At 40.4% G+C, this 26,255-nt stretch overlaps 2 protein-coding genes across 3 annotated transcripts in view; both read left to right on the top strand.

The window, feature by feature from the left end:
• The first annotated feature begins 1,209 nt into the window (after positions 1 to 1,209).
• On the top strand, positions 1,210 to 9,118 carry gatm (glycine amidinotransferase (L-arginine:glycine amidinotransferase)). Its single transcript, XM_049717877.2, has 9 exons — positions 1,210 to 1,370; positions 2,328 to 2,546; positions 2,636 to 2,831; positions 3,899 to 4,089; positions 4,172 to 4,309; positions 4,995 to 5,159; positions 5,266 to 5,329; positions 6,860 to 6,976; positions 7,072 to 9,118. Exons 1-9 carry the CDS (start codon positions 1,302 to 1,304, stop codon positions 7,182 to 7,184), a joined length of 1,272 nt encoding a protein of 423 aa, XP_049573834.1. The 5' UTR covers positions 1,210 to 1,301; the 3' UTR covers positions 7,185 to 9,118.
• Positions 9,119 to 12,011: 2,893 nt separating this feature from the next.
• The window catches only part of pde8a (phosphodiesterase 8A), a 38,872-nt gene continuing 24,628 nt past the window's right edge, over positions 12,012 to 26,255 (top strand). Inside the window, exons 1-2 of one of the 2 annotated variants that reach the window (XM_049717858.2) lie at positions 16,581 to 23,465; positions 23,546 to 23,605. In XM_049717858.2, coding sequence (XP_049573815.1) covers positions 23,591 to 23,605 — 15 coding nt within the window. In that variant the 5' untranslated portion in view covers positions 16,581 to 23,465; positions 23,546 to 23,590. Of the gene's footprint in view, positions 13,483 to 16,580; positions 23,466 to 23,545; positions 23,606 to 26,255 lie in introns of those variants that run through there. The other variant, XM_049717857.2, reaches the window with a different exon arrangement.

Genomic DNA, 26,255 nt, shown 5'->3' with positions numbered 1-26,255 from the left:
TACTCAACTCTATTTATCTGTATTTATAGAGCATTTAAAAAAAAAGCACCGATACACACAAAGTACTTTCTATGGAGCAAAATAAGAAATTGTAGTTGCAGTGTAGAATTGAGCATTAACAAAACCATGCCCCCAAATGGTCACGGTTCGTCAAGCTGGTGTCTGGTCCATAGACTTCCATTGTAAAATAGATCCAGAAAATTCAGTCAGCTGCCATAAAACCTTACCAAAATCATCCGCAAAACGTCAGTTCCCCTGCATTTCATACTTTATTATAAACAATGCAACCCTGATATTCGCATGGGGGCAGAGCCCGGGTTTGCCCACTGATAATAGATAATTATAATTGTACAACAAAACTTTGTTTCAAACCTAAAAAATATTGAAATTAATGTTGATAAATTGCATGTGAGCGTTTTCCACAAATAAAACGTGGGTTGACCATCTAACAAAAATAAGAATACTGAAAAATAGTCTGTCGATTGGTGAATCCGTCGGCGCCTCGACTTAAGTATGCGCAGGTCCAATAGAATCTTGAGGTATGAGTGACCTGACTTAGAAATGTATACATATTTTTTACAAGTTTTTTTTTTTTTCTTTGACTTGTAAGCAAAAATAAGAGATACAAGCGCTGTGCGGCAGCCTTATGTCTGCTTGTCTTAGTGCTGATTAAATACGAAATGCCATAGATGGATGAACGAATAGCATCAAAAGTCCTGGTGTTCTGACCTTTTAAGCCATTGGATCATTAAAGGTACAAATTTAGCACCATTTTCTGACAGTGTAGAGTGGAGCACATTGCTGGCGTCCAGCCTAACCCTTCTGCCTCTGAGATAATTTACCATGGATCATCAAAGAGAGCAAGCCATTTTTAACACTTGATCAATAATTTACAAAACACCCACGAACTGACCAAGATATGGAATTGTTAAAATAACAAAACTACCAATTCATATTCCTGTTCACTGGATACCCTTTAGAAAAACATGCAGTTTCAAAGAGACTGTTTATCCCCGTCCAAGTAATGATTCTTACAACATTTTCAGACGCTCTCCTTGGAAACCTTTAGCGCCAGTAGGCCAGTAGATAAGAATTTGCTGGCGTAAGGGATTGTGTTTCAGAAATGCTTCTTTCCTCAAGTCACGTTGCCGCGCAACCTGCAGCCGACCAATGATTTTGCAGGCATGTATTTGTGATGCTATAAAGCCCGCCGTGAGCTGAGGCGTCATCATTCTAAAGAAAGGGAGTAAGGAGGACTGGTAGCTGCGTTTGAAGTCACACTAAGTCATCATTGGGCTATAATGCTGCGAGTGAGGTGCCTCAGAGGAGGGAGCAGAGGGGCCGAGGCTGCCCATCTGATCGGAGCCATGGTTTGTATTTTGTTTCTTTTAAAAAAAAATAAAAAGAACAACCACTTTAATTCAAATGCAGGCATGGGTATTAATTGTACTATGTTCATTTTGTTTTCACTTGTCAATTATTTAACTGGTTCTTTTATCACAAACAAGATATTTAGATATTTAGGCTTGTACTTCCGACTCTGATGAAGAACCAGTTAAATAATTGGCATGGGTATTACTTTAGATTTTCAGCTGGATTTATAAGTTTGTGTGTATTATGGCTGCCTGTCCCCTGAGTGGCAGGACAGCTGCAATGCACAGATGCGCTCTCAACTCTTTGACACCAGAGCTGCTTCTGAGCCCTAAAGATTGCGTCTATCGGAATGTAGATAAGGAACACCTACCGACACGTGTACTTTGGCATAGAACCAACCTGTCTTTGCTCTGATAGCCAGTCCGAAGGGTCAAAACCTTGACTATGAAAAGCAGATTATAACATAAAAGTCTTTCCATTCAATTTAGTTTGCCTCTCACGGTGATTCTGAAACGTTTGGCTCCCTTCAGTGTTACAGAAACACTCAATTAAATGTTCAAACTGTCCATAATGCTACAACTTTTTTTTTATCCAGTACAGAACACATACATTCAGTTGTATTTAACTTTTAGTTACGATACATTTGCCTTTAATGTTTTCGAATCGTTTGGACTTTTATATCTTGTGCTACTTTGCTCTTTCTCCTCGCGAATGAGAATGCATATCAACAAACATTAGTACCACCAGATGACTCAGGGCATGTATATATACTTGGTAAGTCTGCAAATTATTCAGACAACTTTGGCAAAACTGTACAATGATTAACATCTGTGTGCTCCTAGTACCACAAGTTGAATTTTATCGTTTATCAAGTTATCTTAAATTCCGCTCTGGTACTTTCACCTCTTTTTCACCACTATACCCCCCCCCCCCCCCCCTTTCTCTATCTCTAGTTGACCCGCGCAACGACTGGTTGGGTGCAGAGGGCCTTCCAGACCACCTCCAGCGCCGCAGCTGCTCAAACACAGCCGACGGTTGAAGACGACCATGTTACTGATCCTGCACAGCAGGAGTGTCCTGTTAGCAGCTACAATGAATGGGACCCTCTTGAGGAAGTCATTGTGGGCCGTGCTGAAAATGCCCGTGTGCCTCCCTTCACTGTGGAAGTGAAAGTAAGGCGCTTTTGTTGTTCCTAAAATAACATCAAATTATATTCACAGGACTGGACAAAATACGACTGATGCGTTTTCTTTCTTGCCAGGCAAACACATATGAGAAGTACTGGTCCTTCTATCAGAAGTATGGGGGCCAACCTTTTCCCGTGGACCACTTAAAGAAAGCTGTTTCTGAAATTGAAGAAATGTGCAATATTCTCCGTCACGAGGGTGTGAATGTGAGGAGGCCAGAGCCGATTGACTGGTCCATGGAATACAAAACGCCAGACTTCCAATCATCAGGTTTCTGTTTGACTTTGTTTAATGCCATTGAACTGCTGCTTTATGTTTAAATTGTTGAATGTGTTTATTTATGTAAAGCACATTTTGTTAGTCGTGATTATTTTTTTTAAAAATGCTCTATGAAGTTGAGTTGTCTGAAATATTCGAAATAGGAACCGAGTTGTGACATGAATAGACGAGTAAATGACGCCGCCACAAATGTTTTACCGATTACGATTCTAGTGTGCCGTGCAATGTTGATGAAAATCAAATTCTGTATAAAAGCACAAAACACATTTATTTCATACGGCCACCCTACATCACAGGTGTCAAACCCAAGGCCCGGGGGCCAGATACGGCCCACCACATCATTTTATGTGGCCCGCAAAAACAAATTGTGCATCAAATTCGTGCCATTACTAGAATTACAAATTGTCTTCACTTTTAAAAATATATATATTTTTTTTAAATTTGACCAGTTTCTACCAGTCTGATTTGCAAACGAGTTATTTGTCGGTTTGTTTTGTAGCTTATACTGTATATAATATGAGGTGCTCATACATTTATTTGGGTTGAAAGTCATAATGGCCCTCTGAAAGAAAAAATGAAATGGCCCGTGAAAAAAAACGAGTTTGACCCCCCTGCTCTACATGTTCTTCAATAATCCTGCCTCACGTTTCACATACCAAATGCAGCATGATGCATTTCAGTTCTAAAATAAAACAATGACACATTATCACATCATTGCTAAGATTAGATCATGTCTTACATTCATTCATGTACATCGAGACGGATCCCTGTTGCAAATATCCAAAACATGCGAGTAATTGACACCCCGGTGTAATGTACAGTTGTCACGATGATTCTACAACCATTCAGTATAATTTCCAATGACATGAATTCCCTCAAATAACTGGTTAGTGCATGATTCGATTAAAAAAAAAAGGAACTCCAAGTGCATGTGCACATGAACATGGAACGAAGACTCTCACATTAGTTCTTCCACCAACAACAATCAATTCGCAAAGCGATTGCTTGTTCTATTAGCAACGATGTGAAGGATGCTATGTTGCTATGTTGTTTCGTAGGCATGTATGCAGCAATGCCCCGGGATATCCTTCTGGTAGTGGGAAATGAGATTATCGAGGCTCCGATGGCGTGGAGGGCTCGCTTCTTTGAGTACCGAGCATACCGGCCTTTGATCAAGGAGTACTTCAGAAAAGGTGCTAAATGGACCACTGCTCCCAAACCCACTATGTCTGATGAGCTCTACGATCAGGTGATGCCTTACGGTCGTGGCCCATACCATGTTTCCTTCTCTTTCATTTAAATGACACTGAATTTGTTTTGACTTCTTCTAGGACTATCCCATCCGCACAGTGGAGGACAGACACAAGCTGGCCGCTCAGGGCAAATTTGTGACCACGGAGCACGAGCCCTGCTTTGACGCTGCTGATTTCATTCGTGCTGGCAAGGACATTTTTGTCCAGAGAAGTCAGGTACACCTAAGACGCGTCTCAAGTAACTTTATTCCTCTACAGCTTGACCTTTACTGTGAGCCATAACCATTTGCTACGTGCAGACTGAAAGATTACTTCAGCCTTGGACCATAAATCAACGTCAGTTTGAGAGTTAATAGATGTAAAAAAAAAAAAAACAATTGCGCAAATTTATTGTAGGGCGGGGCTCCAACCAGTGGTATGTGCGTGTGTGTGTGTGTGTGTGTGTGTGTGTGTGTGTGCGTGTGTGTGCGTGTGTGTCATGGGGTGGCCAAGGCTATGTCAGGATGACACCAAAGCAATAATTTTGAAACAAGTTATCAATGAATAGTTTTTTTATAGTAAATATTTGCATCCAAGCGCATACACGCAGGCACACACCAGCAACAAAATAATAAAATTACGTAAATAAATAATTAATTATAATAATAAAGATGTAATTTTGTTGTTTCTATAGAAAACACTATTGTTAATGTGCTGGCCTTACTTAGAGTCACACAATGCTATAAAAATCTCCATTTTCATCTTAAAAAAAATAAACCAATGGTAAATTTATAATGATTATTTTTTTAGTTATTTCATACACGCATTAAGACCACAAGTCTAGTCGATTATTTTATTTGACCTCATAATGAGCAACCATATCACATCAAGTCACTCAGTTGAGTGTGTGTATATCCCGTAGGTTACAAACTACATGGGAATTGAGTGGATGCGCCGTCACCTGGCCCCAGACTACAATATCCACATCATCTCATTCAAAGACCCGAACCCCATGCACATTGATGCTACTTTCAACATCATCGGACCAGGACTTGTGCTGTCAAACCCTGATCGGCCATGTCGCCAGGTTAGAGTGGAATTTCCTGTCTATGTAATGCAGGAAAACCTGCTGGAGCAAGTTTGGTATCTACTAATTGGAAGCTTATAATGGTTCTTATTATGTTTTCTTTTAGATTGATATGTTCAAGAAGGCAGGCTGGACTGTTGTAAAACCTCCGACACCTCTGATTTCCGATGGTGAGTACAGACTGCAATTGAATGCACCTTGTTTTTGAAGAGGTGAAAGATGAGATTATTGTTTTTGTTATTGCTAGTGTACATGTTTATTGTTTTAAATAGATTTTTTTTAAACTCGATTAACTGCAAGCAATCAATGTGCATGCATACACAGTACAGCAAAATATATGCTTGCTGACAGGGTGGACAGTGAAAGGCTTTTTTTTTTTTTTTTTTTACAGTTAAACCACTTCTATTTTGTATAATTTCACCATTTAAACACTTTTGTTAGCAATCCGTTATGGTGAACATGCCAAAAATACAATACCGTATTTGCCGGTGTATTGGTCGACCTTTTTCGATCCAAAATCGACCGAAAAAAATCGACCTCGACTTATACACCGAGTCATAAAATTTAACTTCGTATTCATCGCTTCAAATGTGATGGTAACCAAGGCCGTTTCTCATGCATCTCATTGTGCGTTGCACTTAGAAAATTTGAACCGTGCGGCGTGCGCGAGTGCGCGGCCCGCTGGAAGTCCAATGAGGCGCCGCGATCTCCTGCGCGGTGCTTATAAAGTGCCGATCCGCTCGGCTTGGAGCTATTTCCGACCTCCCGTTGGTGCCGGGCGGCGTGCGCGAGCTCGCCGGCCGCGATCTCCTGCGCGGTGCTTATAAAGTGCCGATCCGCTCGGCTTGGAGCTATTTCCGACCTCCCGTTGGTGCCGGGCGGCGTGCGCGAGCTCGCCGGCCGCGATCTCCTGCGCGGTGCTTATAAAGTGCCGATCCGCTCGGCTTGGAGCTATTTCCGACCTCCCGTTGGTGCCGGGCGGCGTGCGCGAGCTCGCCGGCCGCGATCTCCTGCGCGGTGCTTATAAAGTGCCGATCCGCTCGGCTTGGAGCTATTTCCGACCTCCCGTTGGTGCCGGGCGGCGTGCGCGAGCTCGCCGGCCGCGATCTCCTGCGCGGTGCTTATAAAGTGCCGATCCGCTCGGCTTGGAGCTATTTCCGACCTCCCGTTGGTGCCGGGCGGCGTGCGCGAGCTCGCCGGCCGCGATCTCCTCCGCGGTGCTTATAAAGTGCCGATCCGCTCGGCTTGGAGCTATTTCCGGCCTCCCATTGGTGCCGGGCGGCGTGCGCGAGCTCGCCGGCCGCGATCTCCTCCGCGGTGCTTATAAACAGCCGCATGCGCACGGCCTCCCGGAATTTGAACACATTTCGTCAATAAATTTCGCATATTGAATTTTGAAGTTTAATATAATGCAACAATTGAGCTCGACTTATACAAAGGATATATCATAAAATCGTAAATTTCCGTCGAATTTTAGGGGGTCGACTTATACACCGAGTCGACCTGTACACCGGCAAATACGGTACTTATAATAAGACCTCAAAGCTTTATCATTCTGTTAGATTTTTATTTTTATGACTGAGTAATTCTGATCAAGACACCAATACCAATTTATAGTGATATTGAAACACACAATAAAAGAAAACCATTTCAAATTCATCAATACATTACATTAAAACCTTATTTGCACGTTTGTGTAGATCACCCTCTATGGATGTCCTCTAAATGGTTGTCCATGAATGTTCTGATGCTGGATGAGAAGCGCGTCATGGTTGAGTCCAATGAATACACCATTCAGAAAATGTTCGAGAGCCTCGGTGAGTTTAACAAATGTATTGCTAATCCCAATTACCGACGAGTAAAGTCATCTGACAAATTTTTATTGTTTTATATATGTTTTTTTGTGTTGTAGGTATAAACACCATAAAGGTGAACATTCGCCATGCCAACTCGTTGGGTGGCGGCTTCCATTGCTGGACTACTGACGTCCGCCGTCGTGGTACACTGCAGTCCTACTTTCACTAGCCTTGCCAGAAATGGGCAGTTTTTATTGAGCTTTAAATGATTAGAGGCTCAATTTGGAATTTTAACTCAATTGCTGCTTATGGATTTATTACCTAGTGTCTCTATCAAGATAACATTAATATTAACAGGGCGGCTGTACAGATTTTACTTTGCAAGTCAACTGTTCCAACTTGAGTGTCAAAATAGTGAACATTGTGATTTTTATAAGTGTATTGACAAATACGCAAATCCATTAACGAGTCATAACAGTTGGCACTAAAATCTTGCTCTTGATTGGGTCTTCATGTCTTGGGTGAATATGAATGTATTGTTTTGATTTGACATTGCTGTGCATTACAATGCCTTTGCAAACAGCTTTGTTTTGATGTACAGTGAACCCCGACTTATTCATGATTAGGCATTCACAAATTGTTGAATTTTTTATGTGTGTGTGTGTGCAGGGGGCTAGCATCTGTTATTTGTTAAAACAAAAGTCATCAAAGCCATGTCTAATATAAATTACATTGGCCATTTTGGGGCCATAAAACGTTGTTAAATTAAGGAGAGGAGGTTCATATAGTCACTACAGCCTCGTCTAATAGAAAAAAGTGCATTGCCACTATCTTGTGATGTATATTGGCAACTATAAACCCGTATGGGTGGCGTCAATTGTTCGTGACTAGCGGGGTTCACTGTACACTCACCAGCCACTTTATTAGCTACACTTTGTGATTGTATGCAACATTCCTGCTATGAATTCTACATTATGCCAAATTTTTAAAATCAAGGATCCAAGTAAACTTTTCTGGATTTTTTTGCATTGATTCAGAATTTGTCCTTGTTTTGTTGTCTAGCACATCAGGTTTTATAGTAATAAAAAGGAAAATAAAAATAATCTAATGCTATATTTAATATAGTAATATATTTTATAATATTTATGAATTAAGGGTGTTCATTAAAAGGTGGATTTTTTTCAGAAACATCATCGCTATGAATTACAAAGCAAGTCCAAGATTTTATCGGTCAATCGTAAAAAAACAATGAAAACATCTCATCATGTGCTTGCAAAAAAACAAAAAAACAAAAAAAACGTTTTTGAAATCTGCTTTGAAAATACATTTAGGGACATAAAGCCGATATGTAAGATATGAATCTCCCTGATGTTGCTTTCTGTGAAGTTGATAGAATGCATTGTGGCAGCGAAATCATGGCAGAGTGGTTGCATTGCACTGTTCAAGTGTATCTAATAAATTGTTGACGTACGTGCTCAATAGCACCGTCACTTTCCTTCAACATACGTATATCTCAATATTAACTGCATTTCTGGCCTGGCTATTGTTTCTGGCTTCGACATCTTCAAGTCAACATGAGGACAAGGTAGAATTTGGTATGAGAATGTCGCCAAACTAGGGCACAGGGGGAAGGGAACTACTTCCTTTTGAACACTCAGAAACAACACTTCTGTGGTTTTCTAAACTATTTTTATGTTTAAATAAATGTATTCAAGTTGTTATGTGGGTTATTAAACATGATGAATTTCTTTTCACGGGGAGATTTTGTAAAAATCTCAATTGATTGGTCAAAGTTCTATTTATATTTGTCATTTTCCTCTTTATTTGGATTTCCCATCAATTCATGTTTTTTATATATATACTATTTACAGTCCATATCATATATTGTAGCCTTTACCTTTTGCCTCTGCTGTTCTTGTTGCAAAACTGGGCCAGTTATATGCTGCAAGTCATTCTCACTCAATTGGGTGGCTGTTTTTGTTTGCACAGCAGAAATGCCTTAAGAATGAAGAAAGAAATGTGTCTGTAATGCCTGAATTTCATTTTCAGAAGGATACAGTCAAAAGTGTTTGCATCCTAAAGTCTGTTGCGAGTGGAGTCTAGTAATAAGGAAAGCAAGTGCTGTTTTGTATTGTGCAACATTAATAAATAGAATTAAAAACATGTGTATCAATTTTGCAAATGTCTTATGTGACAAATATGGTAAATTTTCCATCCATTTCTGGCAAGCGTTGCAGGTGATCTGACTTACCCTGGATTGTTCGCTAGTTTCAAATGATCAGGGTCCTTATCAAACGTCTTACTGATGACCTTGATCATTTAAATCGTGACGAGGAAGGATACTTCTAAAACAAGCAGGATAGCAGCTCCCTAGGGCTGGACTTGGCTAGGCCTGGGTTAGTCGTGAAAGGTCAACAAGGTTGTAGGTAGAAACGTGGCGGGTTTAATTATCACCAAAGCATTTTCGTATTCTCCTGTTGACTTACAGGATCAGTAGAAGACATACCCAATGCTATGTTGCTTGTATTACATTATACAGCAATGGGTCAATAGTGCAGACGCTGCTGTAAATTGATGATATTGCATAGTGTTGCATGTTGCTGACATCTATTGGTCAAATGTATTCACCACAGTTCAAGAAAGATGGAGGGAGAGGCGCTTTGAATAAACTGCAGAGCAGCAATAATAATAATAATAATAATAATATACACACTGAGTAGTAAAAATACAAAAAAATGCCCAACAGAAGGAGAAAATTCAGCTTACAGGTGTTGTTTTGAAGATAGCTAGCGTTGACTTAATTCTCAATTGCTTTCCCACCATCTTGTGGCATCTTAGTGTCAAGGGACTATGCTAAAGTGAGTTGAGGAGTTTTACTGAACCAAAATACTTTGTCGCCATCTGGTGGCAATTAAAGGGAAATTCAAAACGTTTTTCAGGTTTGTGTCATTTACATGCAGATTCTTGCCGTTTGCTGGGGAACACTGTTCTCAAGTAATGACAGATGAAAAATCTACATTAGTTATAAAATATTTGTACTTTGTTACTTCCCCACCACTTGGCACAATCATTTGTGCCCCGAAGACCAATAAGCAATCAAAACATGGCTGTCCTGTCAGACACTAGATCTTTGGGCTCTTTGACATTGTGCTCAAGAACGCGGCCTATTTGAGCACCTAACGTTCTTCGTCACAATGTGGCCTGGATCAGCCGCCGAAGGGGTGAATGCGATCAGGTTGCAGCCGTGGCCTGTGATAAGGCTCGGGCATCCTAATCCTGCTGCATGGTCACACTTTGGGATTGGGAGGGTGGTGCGTCATGAAAGTTGGTGAAGAAGTTACAAAATACTCTGTTGTTCACAGTTGTAGAGGGGAACTTAATTCTTCTGCCATTATGGCTCCACTGATTGTTTGCTTTTATCCTGGCTGACGTGCATATCCACACTGCACATACTGCAACAGTTTTCAGACTTGACAACCAATTAGTAGGACACTACTGTATTTGTGTATGAAAAAGTCTTTTTCTTATAACATAATGTCCTTTGAAGAAGTAATGTGGTCATATGCTCACGAGGCTGCAGCTTGTATAGAATCTATATTAGGCCTCTGTACTGCAGTCAGCTGATGAAATTGTGACATGTTCCAGCACAGCGTGATTTGCTCACTTGTTCAAAAAAATATGGGACGCATAACCAAGCAATTTATCAGCATCACAACTAACATTACTGCTTTTTTAAAATGAATTTTATTGTACAAATGAAGTCATATATTGCAATGAAACACAGGATGAAGAAGCTTCACTTACGCCTGGACACTAAAGGGTTAAAGGTGCCTATTGTAAGCTGAACAACAGATTGGTCATGACCAGGAACTGCATGTAAAACAAAAACAAAGATAAAACGAGGACATTGCGTACAGACAATACATGATACAAAAGAATAGCTGCTGTGTTCAAAGTTTAGATTTTCTGTGTTGAGTCTAGACATTTTGAAAAGCAGACCCCTTGACATAGTGAAATCCTTGTTTGAACAAGAATATGAGAAAAAAGGTCACAATGTCTATATTTGCCAAGTCCAGAGTGCGTTTCTCACACACACACGCACACACACGGAAAAGGAATTAGAATTAGCTGCCAGTATTAAATTGTGGCCACACCAGAAAGATCCCAGATTGCTCCTGTTTTCTGTGCTGCGTTCTGTCTCACTGGTTAAGTTATGCCTCTTAACAATTAGATAGATGACTTGAGCAGCAAACCAACCATGCAAAGGTTTTCTCAGAACTTTGGACACAGAACTTTGAATGTTTTTCTATCTCTGAATTATGCTGTTTTCCTGGTCCTCCTCACTTTTTGCTGCTGTTTGTTTGCACTTTGTTAATTCTACCATCCTTTTGGTTGTGCGTCATTCGTCTGATTTTTGTACTTTCTCTTTGTTGTCCTTTTTCCTGTTTTCTTTTTTGTACTTTGTCTAAAGTTACTATACCAGCACATCCGTAGCATCGTCAGTTGAAAATTAATAAAGAGTTACCTTTTCACAATCTATGTGATGCACATGATTATTCCTACTCCGACTGGCGGGTTAGAGGAAAGCTGGTTCCAGCCAAGTTCGATTAATAAAACATCTGTCTTGATCTGTACACATCAATCCATTGAATAATAATTAACTCTTGAGTGGAATATTTTTAATTTGTTGTGTTATGTATTACTATTGATTGATAAGGGCAGAAGCAGGAAAATAATCCGTTTTGCAAGACCATTTCTTTTATATCCATCTTAAGGTTCTACTAGTAGGCCCTAATTGGCACTGGTATATTCTAATGTTTTCTATAGTTGTTCTACTAATGCGCTGAATTGTGTAGTGAGGACAAAAGTAGATGGTCAAAATGCAGTGCGTGGAGGAAGAAACCCGTTTTTCTTCTGCATTTAGGCATTTGGCCAAGAGGAAAAAGTGCATCGAGCGCAGTTGGTGTATTCAAAGTTCCCACGCCGAGCGGAGGACCACCCACTGGCTGCGGGAGCGCGGCGCCCATTAGCTGCGCGCACCTCATTTGCATTAACGTCAGTAAAGGCTGTAGGTCAATCCTTGCGGGTGCTTTTATTGGATGTGCCGCTGTCAAGCAGCGGCGAAGAAATGGAAGGGCAAACGCCAGGCAAGGCAGAGAAAAGACAAGCCTAAAAACGAGCTAGCCGTTGCAGCTTCATTCTCGCTCGTCCCTGCGCCCTCGATACCTTTAATCATCCTGCACCGAAAACTTGTCTTCAAACACTGCCTTTTTTGGGCACTCTCCAGAGGGCGGTATGTTCGTCATTTTTACAATTTGACAGCCTCTACATACATCCTCCGATTTTTTTTTTTTTTTTTCCTTCCAACGCCGCCACCACCGGAATGAGGAAACATCGAGGAGGAGTCCGGAGACACTGCTCCCGGGTTGGGCTCATCCTGAAGCGGGTAGCGGATGCCTGAACGCCGGTTGGCTCCTCCGCGTCCTCCACTGGCCAATTCTGGAGCTGATACATGGGGAGTTGCGTTCTGTTCCACTGGGAATGCTTCGACACGAGTGTCCACAAGAATGCCATGCAGTGTGAATATTGCAGCCTGTTGATGATGAGGATGATGCTGGTCGGCTCGAGGTTGGAGCAAAGCACAGTGACAACGTGTACCTTGACCGTCCTCAGCTGAAGTGGGCCAACAGATTGTTCCCAAAAGAAAAACCACACACGTTCTGTCTTGTCTTTATATTCTTGGATGGCACCAGGGTGGATAAGGACCACTACCAATGCAAGATTGCACAGCAGAAATGGATAAAACTGTTGCATGAGGCTGCACTGCGTGCGTGTGAGCGAGCGTATGTGAATGTGTGTGTGTGCGTGAGTGTGTGTGCGCGCGTGCATGTGAGTGTACGTGTGTGTGATTGTGATCAGGCCTACTTGATGACTGAAGAGCACATAAAAGCAACATGAAAAATGGTGATGTGGTACGAGTGTCAAGAGGAGCCTTGTGGGATCCGAGCAGTCCAGCTGAACTATAACCCAACTTTTTTCCCACCCGCCAAAGAAGGACGGCTACTTTGATTAAAGATCTCCAATTAAATTCATGTGAAAAAACAAGAGAGAGGAAATCAGCTTCCTGGTCTCCTGGAGGGGTATTTGGGGGGGGGGGTTGGAAAATTATTATTCATGCCGCTTTTCAGAGCAATTACAGAACTGGATTTGTTGTGGCCCAGATGACATATATCTATTTATATATTTAAGCTGAGAAAATGGGCATTTTGTGTCATTAAGAACGACAAGTGAGCGTATGACACTGGTGGCCCTCAAGCTAACGAGAACTTGCACAAAAAAAGGACAGGAAAAAAACGGCTGAAGTGAGTTGAAGCATGGGCTGTGCTTCAAGTATTCATATCTCTGATAGGGTGGTCTACCACAGTGGAAAAGAGTCCGAGGATTCCCACTCGCCCCAGCAGACAAACACCACTCAGCATCAAGGAAATCCTGTCTCGGGACTACCCCTCAAACCCCAGAGCTGCAAGGTGAGGGAACTCACGCACGCAAACACGCACGCAAACACGCACACACACACACACACACACACACACACACACACACACACACACACACACACACACACACACACACACACACACACACACACACACGCACACACTAAATGTTTGTTTGTCACATGCACCAAAGGACTTTGCAGTGTTGAACTACTAAAGAAACTTGAATTGAGTCTCACTTCATTAATGCTGCACCGAAGTGATGCTATGCTTCCATTTCATATTTTTATGCCCCCTTGTTGGAAATGTTTATGAAGATGGATATGTCATGTATTCCTAAAAAGTGCCTTAATAGTAAGCGGCTGTAATGTTATGTGCACTTTGAAAATGAACAGAACCACTGATACATGCTTGACTACATTTAGAGGCCACACAAAACCTCTGATTGAGTGACGAACCAGAGCTGAAATCTGTGTCAAAGTTTTCACTCGACATATTTGGCCTCTGCTTCACCTTTCTACTGCTTCTCATTAGGAGGCTTTCTTGCCAGTACTTATGGAGGCCTCTAAGACCTCTTATATAAGGTCATCGTACAAGAATATACCTTTTCTTTTAATGGAAAAATGACAAACGTAGGTAGGATTGACACTAGCGCACTGCAAAGTGTACACTATGTTGCATCATCACAAAATCTAACAGTTCCATTTGTCTTTTGGACCATGAATAATTGCAGTCCGAGTGGCGTAATGAGATGTGCTGCTTGGACGCTTCGAAAAGAGATGTGCTTCCCATCAGGGGGATGATCAATTTCATTCTCATTTGCATGTTGTGTAAGAGCTCACACATGCACGTTGGTGTGTTTGCTGCTCAGTAGGCTGAGATGAGAAAGACTGATGGCTTTGATTTATGGCACAAATCAAGAAGCGAATCAATGTTGAGTTGTTAAGTGAATATTAGTATGAGAAGTTTAAGTCGTCTTCGATTCCATTGAAGGTCAAGCACTCATGCTGTCATGTTTGCATGTAGAATTGAAAGGCAATTAGGGTAGGTGCCTACATTTTCAAAACTGGTTTTCTGGTATTTTTAAGAACAGGCCATTAGGTCCAGTTCTAACATCAACGGTTAACATTTTCTGAGATTTGTTTTTATGCGAATCATTTTGCTGTGTTTGACGCAACCCTGTTACAGATACTCAGGTGCCTGAATAAAATATTATTTAAAAAGCATATTGCCATTTGAATGCTAATTTCATTTTACTCTTACTCTAATTACAGTAACAGGATTGTAAGTAACAGGGTTGCAAATCAATTCTAATGTTATTATTATTTTTAGAGTACGTGCTAGCTTTGTTAACAGCCATGCCAACTGGTCAAGAACCTTAATCCTGATATGAGCAACAGCGTTGCATTTCTTTGAGCGACATACTCCATTATGGCTGAAAAATATGAAAATGATAAGAAAGGTCTTGGTCAGCGCAATTAGCTTGATGTAATTTCTGCTGAGTCATGTCCCTCATGCGTTTATGTTGCGTGACATAATTTCACAGTACAATTATTACTTTTAGAAACTTGTCTGGGATAAAACAATCTTTTAACAATTCAAAAATGAGACTTGAAGATAGTTATAAAAAAGATGATTAAAAACTGTAAAATTGACACCAAGGGAAAAAAGCTATTTAAGGTGCTCAAGATCTGTTTGGTATTTTATGTAATATTTAAAAAACTATTTTACCACAGCTCCACTTAATTTTTAACCATTATTTACGCAACAAGTGCAAGGATTATTTCAATTTTCATGAGGTTGGGGGATAGAAAATGTCCTTGTCTATAATGACCCACTTCCTGTACATCTAATTTAGGAACTAAATGAGCTTGATGATAGCGCGTGTGCACGCATATGATTTCTGTATGTACATTTTGTTTGTCAGACCGCCGCCTCTTTGAGGGCTCGTGTCAACCTGAATTCTGTGGCCAAATGTCTGCGCAGAATCCAACGAGAAGGCAGCGTGACAGATGCCCCCGCGTCAGGACGCCCACTGTGCCTTTGATTGAATTAGTCCGCTGATTGAGTTAGACTAATGGTACACAAATCTCCTTCAGCTGGAAATGGTTAATCCTGAATCTATAAGTTGTCATCTTTAGCGTCCTCGCCTGCTCATTGCAGCGACTGGCAGAGTTCAATTGACGCTTCGTGTGGAGAAAAGTGCACTTTCTGTGTTACATTATTGCTAAGCATCAGATGGAGGTCATGTGCTGCAGATGCCTTTGATTTATTTATTTTTTTCTACCGCTCAGAGAGCAAATCAAGGATATCTATTGATTGTTTTGGAAATTGTGTCCATGCCACCCTTTTAAAGCCCCTTTTAAACACTAACCCAAAATATTCATGCCCAAGTAGATTTTGCTCTCTCTTTTGTTCTTTTTTGTTTTTGTTTTCTCTTTTTTTAGCAGCTCCAAATCCCAGTAGGTGACAGTTGTAAGTAGAGCTGAAACAATTAGTTGATTGATCAACTCTTTGCCGTAGGGGAAAATAATGAAAAACCTTTTTAATCTTTTAGTTAGACACATTTCAAAAATCAGTATTCCTCCTCTTTTTAGATTCTTTAACCCTTAACCCTTCTGCTACGTTCAAATTTGCCAACATCATTTATCCTTTGAACGGTTTGGCCTCAGCAGTTTAGATCTCCAGAAAAGAGTAGTTTCACTTGTACCTCCAACCATTGGATTTTTTCCCATCAAATTTGAAACAACAGAATTAATAAGACCAATTAAACTGATGTAATTGACTAATTCCTGGACATTAAATGTCACTAATTCAATATAGCATTTACATTGAACGTGTTGAAAAAGGACAGAATCATAAATAGTAGTGATAAGTGCATCCATCTGTTTTCAAATGTAGGGAGTAAAGATAAAATGTTGTCCAAGAACGAAACACTCCACAGTAGTGCACATACCTGAAAAATACACAATATACTACAATTATTTGTAGTTCCCACCACTGTAAGCCAATTTGCCATTGCTGCACCATTGTAACATTAGTGGATGGAGGAATAGGTTTCACTAAATACGTAAGCATCCAGAGTATTGTTTTTTTTTTTTTTTGGTCATGATGTCTGGGTGTATTCAAGTGACGGTATGAGGGAGGTAATTTTGGCAATGCTAAAATAACTCACGGTTGTATTGGTTGCCTAGGATTTTGGCACAGTACAGTACTTCTCCTGTGGAAATGGGGGCTTCCTGACCATAAAAACCCAATTCAGGAAATATTGTAAACTGTAAAATAATCAGTTGTCTTAGTGCAACATTCTCAATGTTGTTTTTTTCTCATCCCATCGTGCATATGTGTTCCCTGGCTTGTGTCATTGTGGTTGTGAAGATTGCGCACACATTCATCCCTGTAAGGATGATAATTATCCTCTCCAACCACACACAGCTGCTCGTAGCCACAGTGAAGTTGAGCCTCTTGCAAAAACACAGTGAAACAAATGCGTGCTGTGTGTTTGGAGCTCAGGCGATGGGGAGACAGCGTGCAGGCGTCTGCAGTGTGAGAAACATTCAATAGAGCTTTGGGAGTGTGACGTGAGTCTTTGTCAAGGGTATGGTGCCATCTGGGCTGCTCTGAGGATGATAAGGCTCAAGTACAAGGTCCTGTGATAGTGGGCATTTCTTCGAGCCAAATAGACGGTCACAAGCCTCGACCAAACACGCTGCCATTTGTCCGGCCTTGACTTTTTCCATCGGGTTGCCCTCTTTCCTGAGGTGGCAAAAGAAGTACAGATACCGTGAGCAAAAAAAAAAAAGATGGCCGAAGAGCAGAAAGTAGTGTTTCCAATTTGCAGTTTAAAGTTGTAAGTTGTCTATGGCCTTTCCCATTACATTAGCATTAAGCTAATCGACTTTCGTTTGATTAAATTACATGGCTTGGTGAAGCAGTTCTACGTATAAATAAATATTTAATCTTTTATGTTATATGATTTGTTTGTGTTACTCGTCCGTTTAAATTAAAGAAGCAGTTTGAAAAATTATAATTAGTGTAACGCACAGGTGTCAAACTCAAGGCCCGGGGGCCGGATCCGACCCGCCACTTCATTTTATGTGGCCCGCAGAGGCAACTCGTATGTCAACTCAATGTTTCTTTTTAAAATACCAAAATTGTAAATTGTCTTCCCTTTTAATAAAAGTGAGATATTGCAACATTTTTTTTTAAAAACCCCAGTTTGAAAATAAATTGGAAAATTGTTCAACTTTTTTATGCTGGATTCTGTTGTGTGTAAAGATAGTCCTTAATGGCCCCACAAGGGAAACCATAACTACGATGTGGGTTGCAACAAAAATGTTTTTGACACCCCTGGACTGTAACTTGACTGGACTTCTTAGAAATGACAAGCACACGTCATGCCTCTTATTTGGAGAATTGTGAAAACGAGAGTATTCTTTTTCCACTGAAGTTATTCGAACGTCTACCAATTTTTTGACTTGAAGAGAGAACAAGTGCTAAGAAACTCTTTAAAAGAGTGCCTTAATATGTTTAAGTGTTTAAAAAAAAAACAAAAAAAACATCACTTCAAAGTGAGTCCAAGTTGGTGCGTGTAATGCCCACCCCCAACTCCAGGCCGAGCCAGAAAAAGCTTTCATACCATCAGTCAGGTCAATGCTCAAGTTTGCTGAGCTTTCTGTACAGTAATTACATATTAGGCAGATTTTACACTGCAGGCCTTAAGGCCACATTGTATTTCAGTGCCAATATCGATTAATCAGTGCATTTGGATGGTACTATATCCTGTATGTCCTTGATGATGGTAGGCCATCCCTTGATTTTTTTTTTTTTTTTTCCTTTTTATCACCCCCTTCTTCCTCTCACACTCTTACACTCTCATGACGCATATGCAAAGTGAGCCACATGGGATGGAAAATTGGGTCACTTGAACCACGTAGTCTAAATCCAGCCTGAAATGTGAAATCTGTGCCTCTCCACTGAACCATTTCCATCATGCCCAACTATTACTTGAGGTACGACTTTAGCGGCTCATTGTGTTTTATTTTAAACATTATGGTCAACTAGAGTTTGACCCCATCCTCCCTTCCTGTCCACAGGCTGGCTAGTGGCCGTGTCATTTATCATCTGTCACACATGAGCTGAATGAGTCGGAGGAAATTAGTTGGCTTTCGTTATGGTGCATGACGTCCACTGGCTGATGATTTTGCCACTGAAAACGTTTGCAATATAGTTTGATATATATAAACTATACGGTGGTGCCTTAAGATGCGAGTGACCTGGCTTCGAAATATGAGCTGTCACTTGCTGTCATTTAGCTGATTTTTTAAAAAAATTTTTATACTTTTGATTTGCAAGCACAGACTGGTGATACAAGACTGGAAGACTGGAACGGATTAAAGGTGCTTCCATTCATTTCAATTGTAAAGATGGTTTGAGGTGTCAGTATTGACAGTTCAGATCATAGTGACTGAACAAATAAAACTCTCATATCAAGGCACAATTGTACTATTCATTTTGAAGCCTTTCCCAGAAAGACAGAAGGTCTCTTCCTTCTGAGAATATTCACATATGACGTGTAACTGGGGTGAAACTAACCTCCCGCTGTTTTAAAATAGCCTTTACAAAGAAAGCCACAGTCATTGCTCCCCCTCGAGGAGAATACGTTTGTCATGAATTCAGCATGTGATACTTTGGCTAGATTAGGAAAAATTATACAAATAAAGGTCTATGTGCTGTGTACTTGGGTTCTGTTCAAAGAAGACCAACTTGGTGCCATTTCACTGTTGTACTTTTACGTACATTATGAGAATTGGCTTTCATGAATACTTGCAGTATTTATTCGAGACAAGGTGTGTGTGTGTGAAATGGCAGCCAGGCATCAAGGCCAATTGAAAACTTGTCAGACTCTATTTTATTTCTATTTTACTGAGATGCACCTCCCAAACCTCGATATTTGGTTTAAGAGATTGCACCAAGCCATGACGCAGCACACTAGGAGGAGCCATTAAACTGCGTATGCCAGTCAAAGAAAATCTAAACAAAGATACTCAACCATAATTAATACGTGAACAGACTAGTCAATGAAGACTTCCCTTTGGTGTTTTGATGTGTTTAAAGAGAATGACATTGTGCCATTTTATCTTACAAACGCAGCAAAACCAATGTATGTGATGTCATTTCTAATCCAGTGGAGCTTTGTGAGACAAAAATACATGGTTTGGTTGAATATTTAGTTTTTGAAATATTTATTTTCTCTTTTATTCTATGCTATGTAAGTGTTGCTGCACTGTGTACGTGGTGTGAACTAATCTAAAAAGACGGTGTTTAAGTATGTATGTATGTTTTTATAGCATGTGGGAGGGTAAACCTTATTAAAAAAATATATATGAGCAGGGTATAGAGTATATCCGGAGCGTTTGTGAATGATGCAATACTTAAATTCCTAAAAATTCATTTAGAAAATCCATATTAATTTGATATATTTTGCTTCAAAATGTTGTGTATCTCTTGTTTCAAAGGTTGCTCAGTCAAACATCTTCATTAAAGCTGCCATCTGGCTCTCATCCAGCTGACAATGGGCGAGAGGTGGGGTACACCAACCAATCACCAGCCAATCACAACCATTTAGATTTCCTTGTAGTAGAAACACATTTTTCAATTTACGGCTGTTGAGCCCTTGGTATTACATCAAAATCCCCTTTTTTCGCTTTATTTGAATGGACCAAGCAAATGGTACAGTGCTGTCATGTGAGCTGAGATAAAATGGCTCAAGGTTGTTGAGTGGCTTTGAAAAGTACAGCATGTACAGAACACGCCATCTCTGTTGCTTCAAAGGGCTCGTTCATCTGAGAGTGATCATTCGTGTGACACCATGTCAGTGCCTTCGTTGGTATTGTGTGTTTTCAGTCTTCACATGAAGGGAGCATGTGTAACACACTGGTTAAGCAAACGACACGTTTACGTAAGCTTCTTTCTGGAGTGCTTTTATATTTATATTTGTTATTTACATAATTCCACGCCTTCAGCAGTGTTTTCATATTAGGCAAATAGGGGCTTCCGAGCAGAAAAAGTGCAATCACCTTTTATATTATCAGATGAAAATATAGCGTCTATTGTAAGAAAAAGTATGTGAACCCCAGATAGCTGTATAAATTGGTCATAAAATGTGATCTGATTTGCAGCCAAGTCTCAACAATGAGAAACCTCTTAAAGGAACACTACACACACACTTATACATTTGATGTTTTTACTTTACGACATGTAAATGTCACAACGTGGGATGGAAAAAGTATGTGAACATTTGGCTTTAATAACTGGTTAAGCCTCCTTTGGCAGCAGTAACGTCAACCAAACATTGCTTGCAGTTGCAGATCAGAGCTGTACAATGTTCAGGCAGAATTTTCCTCTTCACAACACTCTTTGGGGTCAGCAATATTCTTTGGATGTCTGAATTGCCAATTGCTTCAATATCTCAATCAGTTTTAGGTCAGGACTCCGAGTGGTCCATTTCAGAAGGTGTATTTCTTCTCTTGATTTCCTTCGTTCGGTCTCTTGGGTCATCCACTTTTCGTTTATGTTTGACTTTCAGTTGGTGGACCGGTAGTCTTTAAGTACTCCTTTGAAATGTCTTTGGAAATGTGGGAGATTATCTTCACGTCTATGATCAAAATGCACCCAGGCCATGAAGTAGCAAAGCAATCCCAAACCATGATGCCTTCTCCTTCTATATACTATATTTCCCAGACAACAAACAAAATATGCCCTTTATAGTAATTGCAGAAGATGAGGTCAAGGATCAAATTAATTCCTCAAGGCAGAACTGCACTGTTCGAAACACACGCAAAATTTGAATTAGCTACTAAATTCCTTCCTGTAAGCCCCAAAGTGCTGAGGAAAGCTTTGGACTGCACAGCACTTCATGTTGGATGACACTTCCCTTGGCAAGATTTTCAAAGTCCCACACATTTAGATTTAGTTTTATATTCATGAATCCAATGGACACTTTATTAAGAAAATTGGCAGCTGATCTGAAGCAAATTCGCTATGGAAAAACTCCCGAAGACTTAAATTCTTTTTATAGCCTTTGTTCACTTAGGCATTAAGAAGTAGAGTGTCATTCATTAGATTTACAGTGCATCCGAAAAGTACTCAAAGCGTTTTACTTTTTCCACATTTTGTTATGTTATAGCCTCATCCCATACATTCAACTACACAGGCTTGCATTAAGTGGGTGTCTCCTTGCACGTTTGAACGGACACAGTTATGATCAGAGGTCGGAAAACTTCTTAGGCACTGTACTTGTGTAGAAGTACACATACTTGTGTAGGGAAAAAATCGTATTAAGAAATTGTATGTTAAGGCAATGATCGTGTCGGATGTCATAATCAGAAGCATAGAAGAAGTAACAGGTGTCACCTTTCAGTTGTAGTAATCCTGACCATAGGAGAGTCGGCTCTCGGATGATGTCATTGAGTAGTGAGAGTGTCCGTGTGGGGACTGGGAGGAGAGCGGAGCCGGCCGGGTCGGGGATGTGGACGCCTCACACAAACACCGGACTTTGGTGTAGGAGACTGCTGTTCATTTCCTCTTTGAAACTCCCAGGCAAGACAGTACTGGGATAGATGTCATTGTTCCCTAAGCTTTGCAAAAGGGTTGAAAAAATGTCTATATTCTATTTATAGTTTTGGGAGCTCGGCGTCATTTTCGGTAGAGTGTACATATATATTAGGCTAAGAAAATATTAGTTAAGTTTGTCTGCAGATACCATCATTGTGGCAGTTTAGTGGGATTTTAACATCATACAAAACATTTGTCTTTGACCTTGAGTCGACACAAATCAGAGTGGTGCAGTCAGAGTTGCTGAATCACATGATGGTCACATCCAGGCTTTGCACTGAGTTGCAATTTGCACACGACCAGACATACCGTACATAGTGTATATGATACCGCATCTCAATCATTGGCTGCCATGAGAGAGCAGATGATGTTCAGTGGAAACTATGCATGTTCTGAAAACATATAGCATGTAAAATAATAAGAATTAAAAAAAAAAAAAAATTTATACATAGGCCAAGGTACTGCGTGATTATTCTTGAATGTATTTTCCCCAACATTGTTCAAATGGCCTTTTAGGAACTTATCTGTAATTTTGTCAATTCCTAGTTCATTCACGTTTTATTCTCATAAATGCGTATGATTCCGCTTTATTGTTCCTAGTTTCTTTTTTTGCAACCCTATAATACAGTGATTGTCAAAGTGTGGTCGGAGTACCACAAGTGGTACGTGAGAATCGATGAATAACATGCTCAAACTGTGCATATTGTTATGTATTATGGGGGATGAACTTTTTTAAGTCTAGTAGTGTCAATTTGATGAGAATAGTTTACTTGTATTTCATTTTTAAGAACAACACATTTGCATTTAAAGGGATAGTGCACTTATTGAGCTATTTTCAGCAGTAGTTGTCTATAATTAATTTGCTAATGTCATTTATTTCCATGTACATTTAATACCACTGAAAATAAATGTTGCCACTTGCTGTCGACTGAACATGATGTGCTGTTAAATGTTAGTTATCCCATTGTAAATCTTTTTTTTAGGAGGTACACTTTAAGTGCTTAAACAACGGCGCTGTAATTTCTCTCAATGCGAACCGACAGAAGTTTTCACCCTCACTTGACTAAGACGGTATGTGTCTGCGTGTGCATCCCTGGGTGTGAGTATGTCAAGTGTGTTTGTGTGCCAAGATCCGAGCCGGCACCACGGCTCATGTCACTCACTGATCCCTCATGCAACGGTGACATCAGTGCCCCTGTTTTAGCAGGTGAACAAGAGGAGGGGAGCCCGGAGATTATATAATGCTTTTTCTTGCTGAGCTCTTCTCTGATATTGTCAAAAGCGAGCAAGTTGGAGAGGTGGAGTCATGTAAATTTGCACATAGAGTGTGGCTGGCGGGACCAAAGTAGGCGTATTGTTAATGCTAATCCTCTCCTCAGGCTGCAGTGCCAGGCGAGGTAATAAAGACAGTTCGATATGGCGCTGACGACATGATAAAAGTTGTTAGTGCATGAAGAATTCTCTTTTTTTGAGCTAGCAGTCTTGATGACATGCTGGACAGGAAGAGGAGGAGCCTGCTGCAATGGAAAGCTTCCTGGTAAGATTACAGTAAACTCTTGTGTCACTGGGTCGGCCAGCGTCCCACTTAGACTTTGTCAAGCTTCTTTACCGTGTCCTTTTGCTTTATTGACCTTTGACCTTACCTAGAATGCGAGGAAGTAGAATGTTGAGTTGAGTGCGGGCGCCCGTGCGAGAATGGTCTGCGTTTCGCGTATCCATTGACGCTCTCCTGCAGCTAGATGTGGAAACGAACACATTTAGCATGTATTGCTGATAAATTCAGTGTGTTTTAAGAGGAAGCGCTCGAAGGTCATGCTTTGGTTCCAGCAAAATGCGGTGTGGTTCCAAGAGAAAGAAATGGAATCCAAAGCTGTCCATAAAACTGGACATTGGTGATGCTGGGGGGCGATCTGGAGGAGGTTTTAGTAAGGGGCTGCTCCCGAGCCCGGTGTGGCTTAGGATTGTGCAGGTCTTATGGGGATTTCACAGTAATCTGGATAAGGACAGAAATATCTCGAAGGTGAACATTGGAGAAAGTGCTTTGCTTCCTGTGCATCGGTGTCCCGTTCAGCTAACAGCATTGAATCTAGTGGCAGATTCTCACATTTGCTTTAAAGACCCAGTCCTTTAAAAAGCACCATGAGGCTACCAACTTTGTGAAATTTAAAAAAAAAAAACGGAATGAGCAACTCACGAGGCTCTAAAATTCTTTATAGTAAATTCACAAAAAAACAATTAATAACTAAGTATATGACCTCTAATCTGCTACCTCACAAACATAGTTCCATTTGTACTACTTAAGTTTTCTGGGAAAAACAAAGTAGGTTCCAAAGGTCACTGTAATTTTGATGTGTTGATTTGGAGAACTCTTCAGAATTTCAGCTTATTGGTGGAAATTTTTAATTACAAACGTCAGCCAATCAGAGAAGGACGTTAAGTAATAATCAAGTTAAACTGTTTTACTTCAACTTGAAGGGATTTTTTGGGACACTACAAACAAAATAATCCTTCCCAGAAAAGTAAATTTCTCTGCAAACAATCATCTGATTTTTCAAAATTCTTGTAGCGTCGTACTTGGATTGAAGTGGCTATTTCATTAGTATGTCACGTTGCTAGTGTGTATAGAATTTAGTAGTGCCAGTCTTTACTACGGTGTGTCAAATTCGGGAGACATGCTTATTTTCACATTCAAAGGACTTTTATTAGTTATATGTATTTTGTGGTGGGTCTTGTTCAACAAATGAAATCTTCTGGAAAACATATGGGGCTTTCCAAATTATATGAATTATATTACATGGGCATCTGAGTAATTTTTCATGGAAAAACACAGATCTGAACAATGTAAGAACGAAAGAGCGGTTTATGGCATTGCCTGCTTTTCAAATCTTCACAAAACCCGATTCAATTAGATTGTCCAGCCAGCATGGCAACAATTATTGCAATGCTGAATTTTGCCCCCAAGACCAGTACCCGTAGAACACAGTTGGAGGGAAGGGTTCGTAGAAACACATTGCATTTCCGTCTGTAAATGCTTGATTGTTTTTTTCAAAGCACCCCAAAATCCCTCCTCACTTGTACTCAAATGCAGAAAGCAGGCATATTTTGTGTTGCGTGTTCCATGTCTGTGGCTCTTCTCATGTGCCTGTAGACTAGTGTGTCCAGGCTCTCAGGACCCCGCACCCCAGTCACCTCCTCCCCCATCACTCGGCCACTATGCCAGGCGTCATCCGCTTACATACACGCTGGCGCCACTATGGGCACGGGATATGCAGGCTAGCTTATAGGCAGTGTCACAAGCCCAGGGAGGACTTTAATGTCACATACAATGTATACAGTACAAGAGGTGGTCACACTGCTTAGATTACACCACAAACACTGTGGGTACGCTCTTGTTCTCAGGATGACCGAAGGAAGGTGCTAATTTGAATTGCGGGGATTTTCAGAGTTGTAAACTTATTGTGTTTGTGTGTGTGTGTGTGAGAGACTCCAGTTTAGAGCAATGCATTTGCTTAGTTAGTTTGAGCTATATTATATGAGAAAATGTCTACACCACCACAAACTACAACTACAAGAAATTTCTAATTCAAAAATTTCCCCTGAACCTTCCCAACCCTTTGCAAGCCAAGCCAAGGAATCTGTTGTGTGGTGTAAAGCGATTGACAAATGGAATAGCTCGCTAGTTTTCTGCAAGCTTGTATTTTAGAGCCTCAGACGTCATTCAACGTCATTCAGGAGTGAATTCCAAGTCAAGTTCATTCTTCTGTGTGAGTGTGTTTATATTCATGTATGCTTGAATTGGGCTGCTATCTGCTGAGGGTAGAGCGATGTCACCAAACACAGAATAAAGGTCACAGTCGCCTCTGCCCAAAAGACACCCGATGTGTATGTAAACATGTCTGCACTCTGTAGCGTGACTGCTCAGAAGGAAATGTCAGTGAAAACCGGTAGTACTTAAAAACATACACAACAGTTAAAAATGTTGGGGTCATCTATTCACCTAATTTCACATTTTCTGTTATGACACTCCGTAAAAAAGTTTGGGTTTGAGGACTTTTTCTTTTAACACATTAACAACGTCGAGGAACTGTATTTCTGACTAATCCAATGTTATCTTTATTGAATAACATTTAAAAAAAATTATTAAAAAAAAAATAATAATACTTAAGTGACCCCAAACCTCTCATGAT

This window comes from Syngnathus scovelli, chromosome 4 (assembly GCF_024217435.2).
Source record: "Syngnathus scovelli strain Florida chromosome 4, RoL_Ssco_1.2, whole genome shotgun sequence".
NCBI classification, from domain to species: Eukaryota; Metazoa; Chordata; class Actinopteri; order Syngnathiformes; family Syngnathidae; genus Syngnathus; species Syngnathus scovelli.
Note: the sequence above shows the minus strand (reverse complement) of the source record. Positions and strands in the feature narration are given on the sequence as shown.

Excerpts from the sequence above, each read along its gene's own strand:
- gatm (XM_049717877.2), top strand. The coding sequence starts at position 1,302 with ATGCTGCGAGTGAGGTGCCTCAGAGGAGGGAGCAGAGGGGCCGAGGCT. Across the intron at positions 2,547-2,635 it reads CCTTCACTGTGGAAGTGAAA|GCAAACACATATGAGAAGTA; the intron begins GTAAGGCGCTTT and ends CTTTCTTGCCAG. Across the intron at positions 5,160-5,265 it reads CTGATCGGCCATGTCGCCAG|ATTGATATGTTCAAGAAGGC; the intron begins GTTAGAGTGGAA and ends GTTTTCTTTTAG.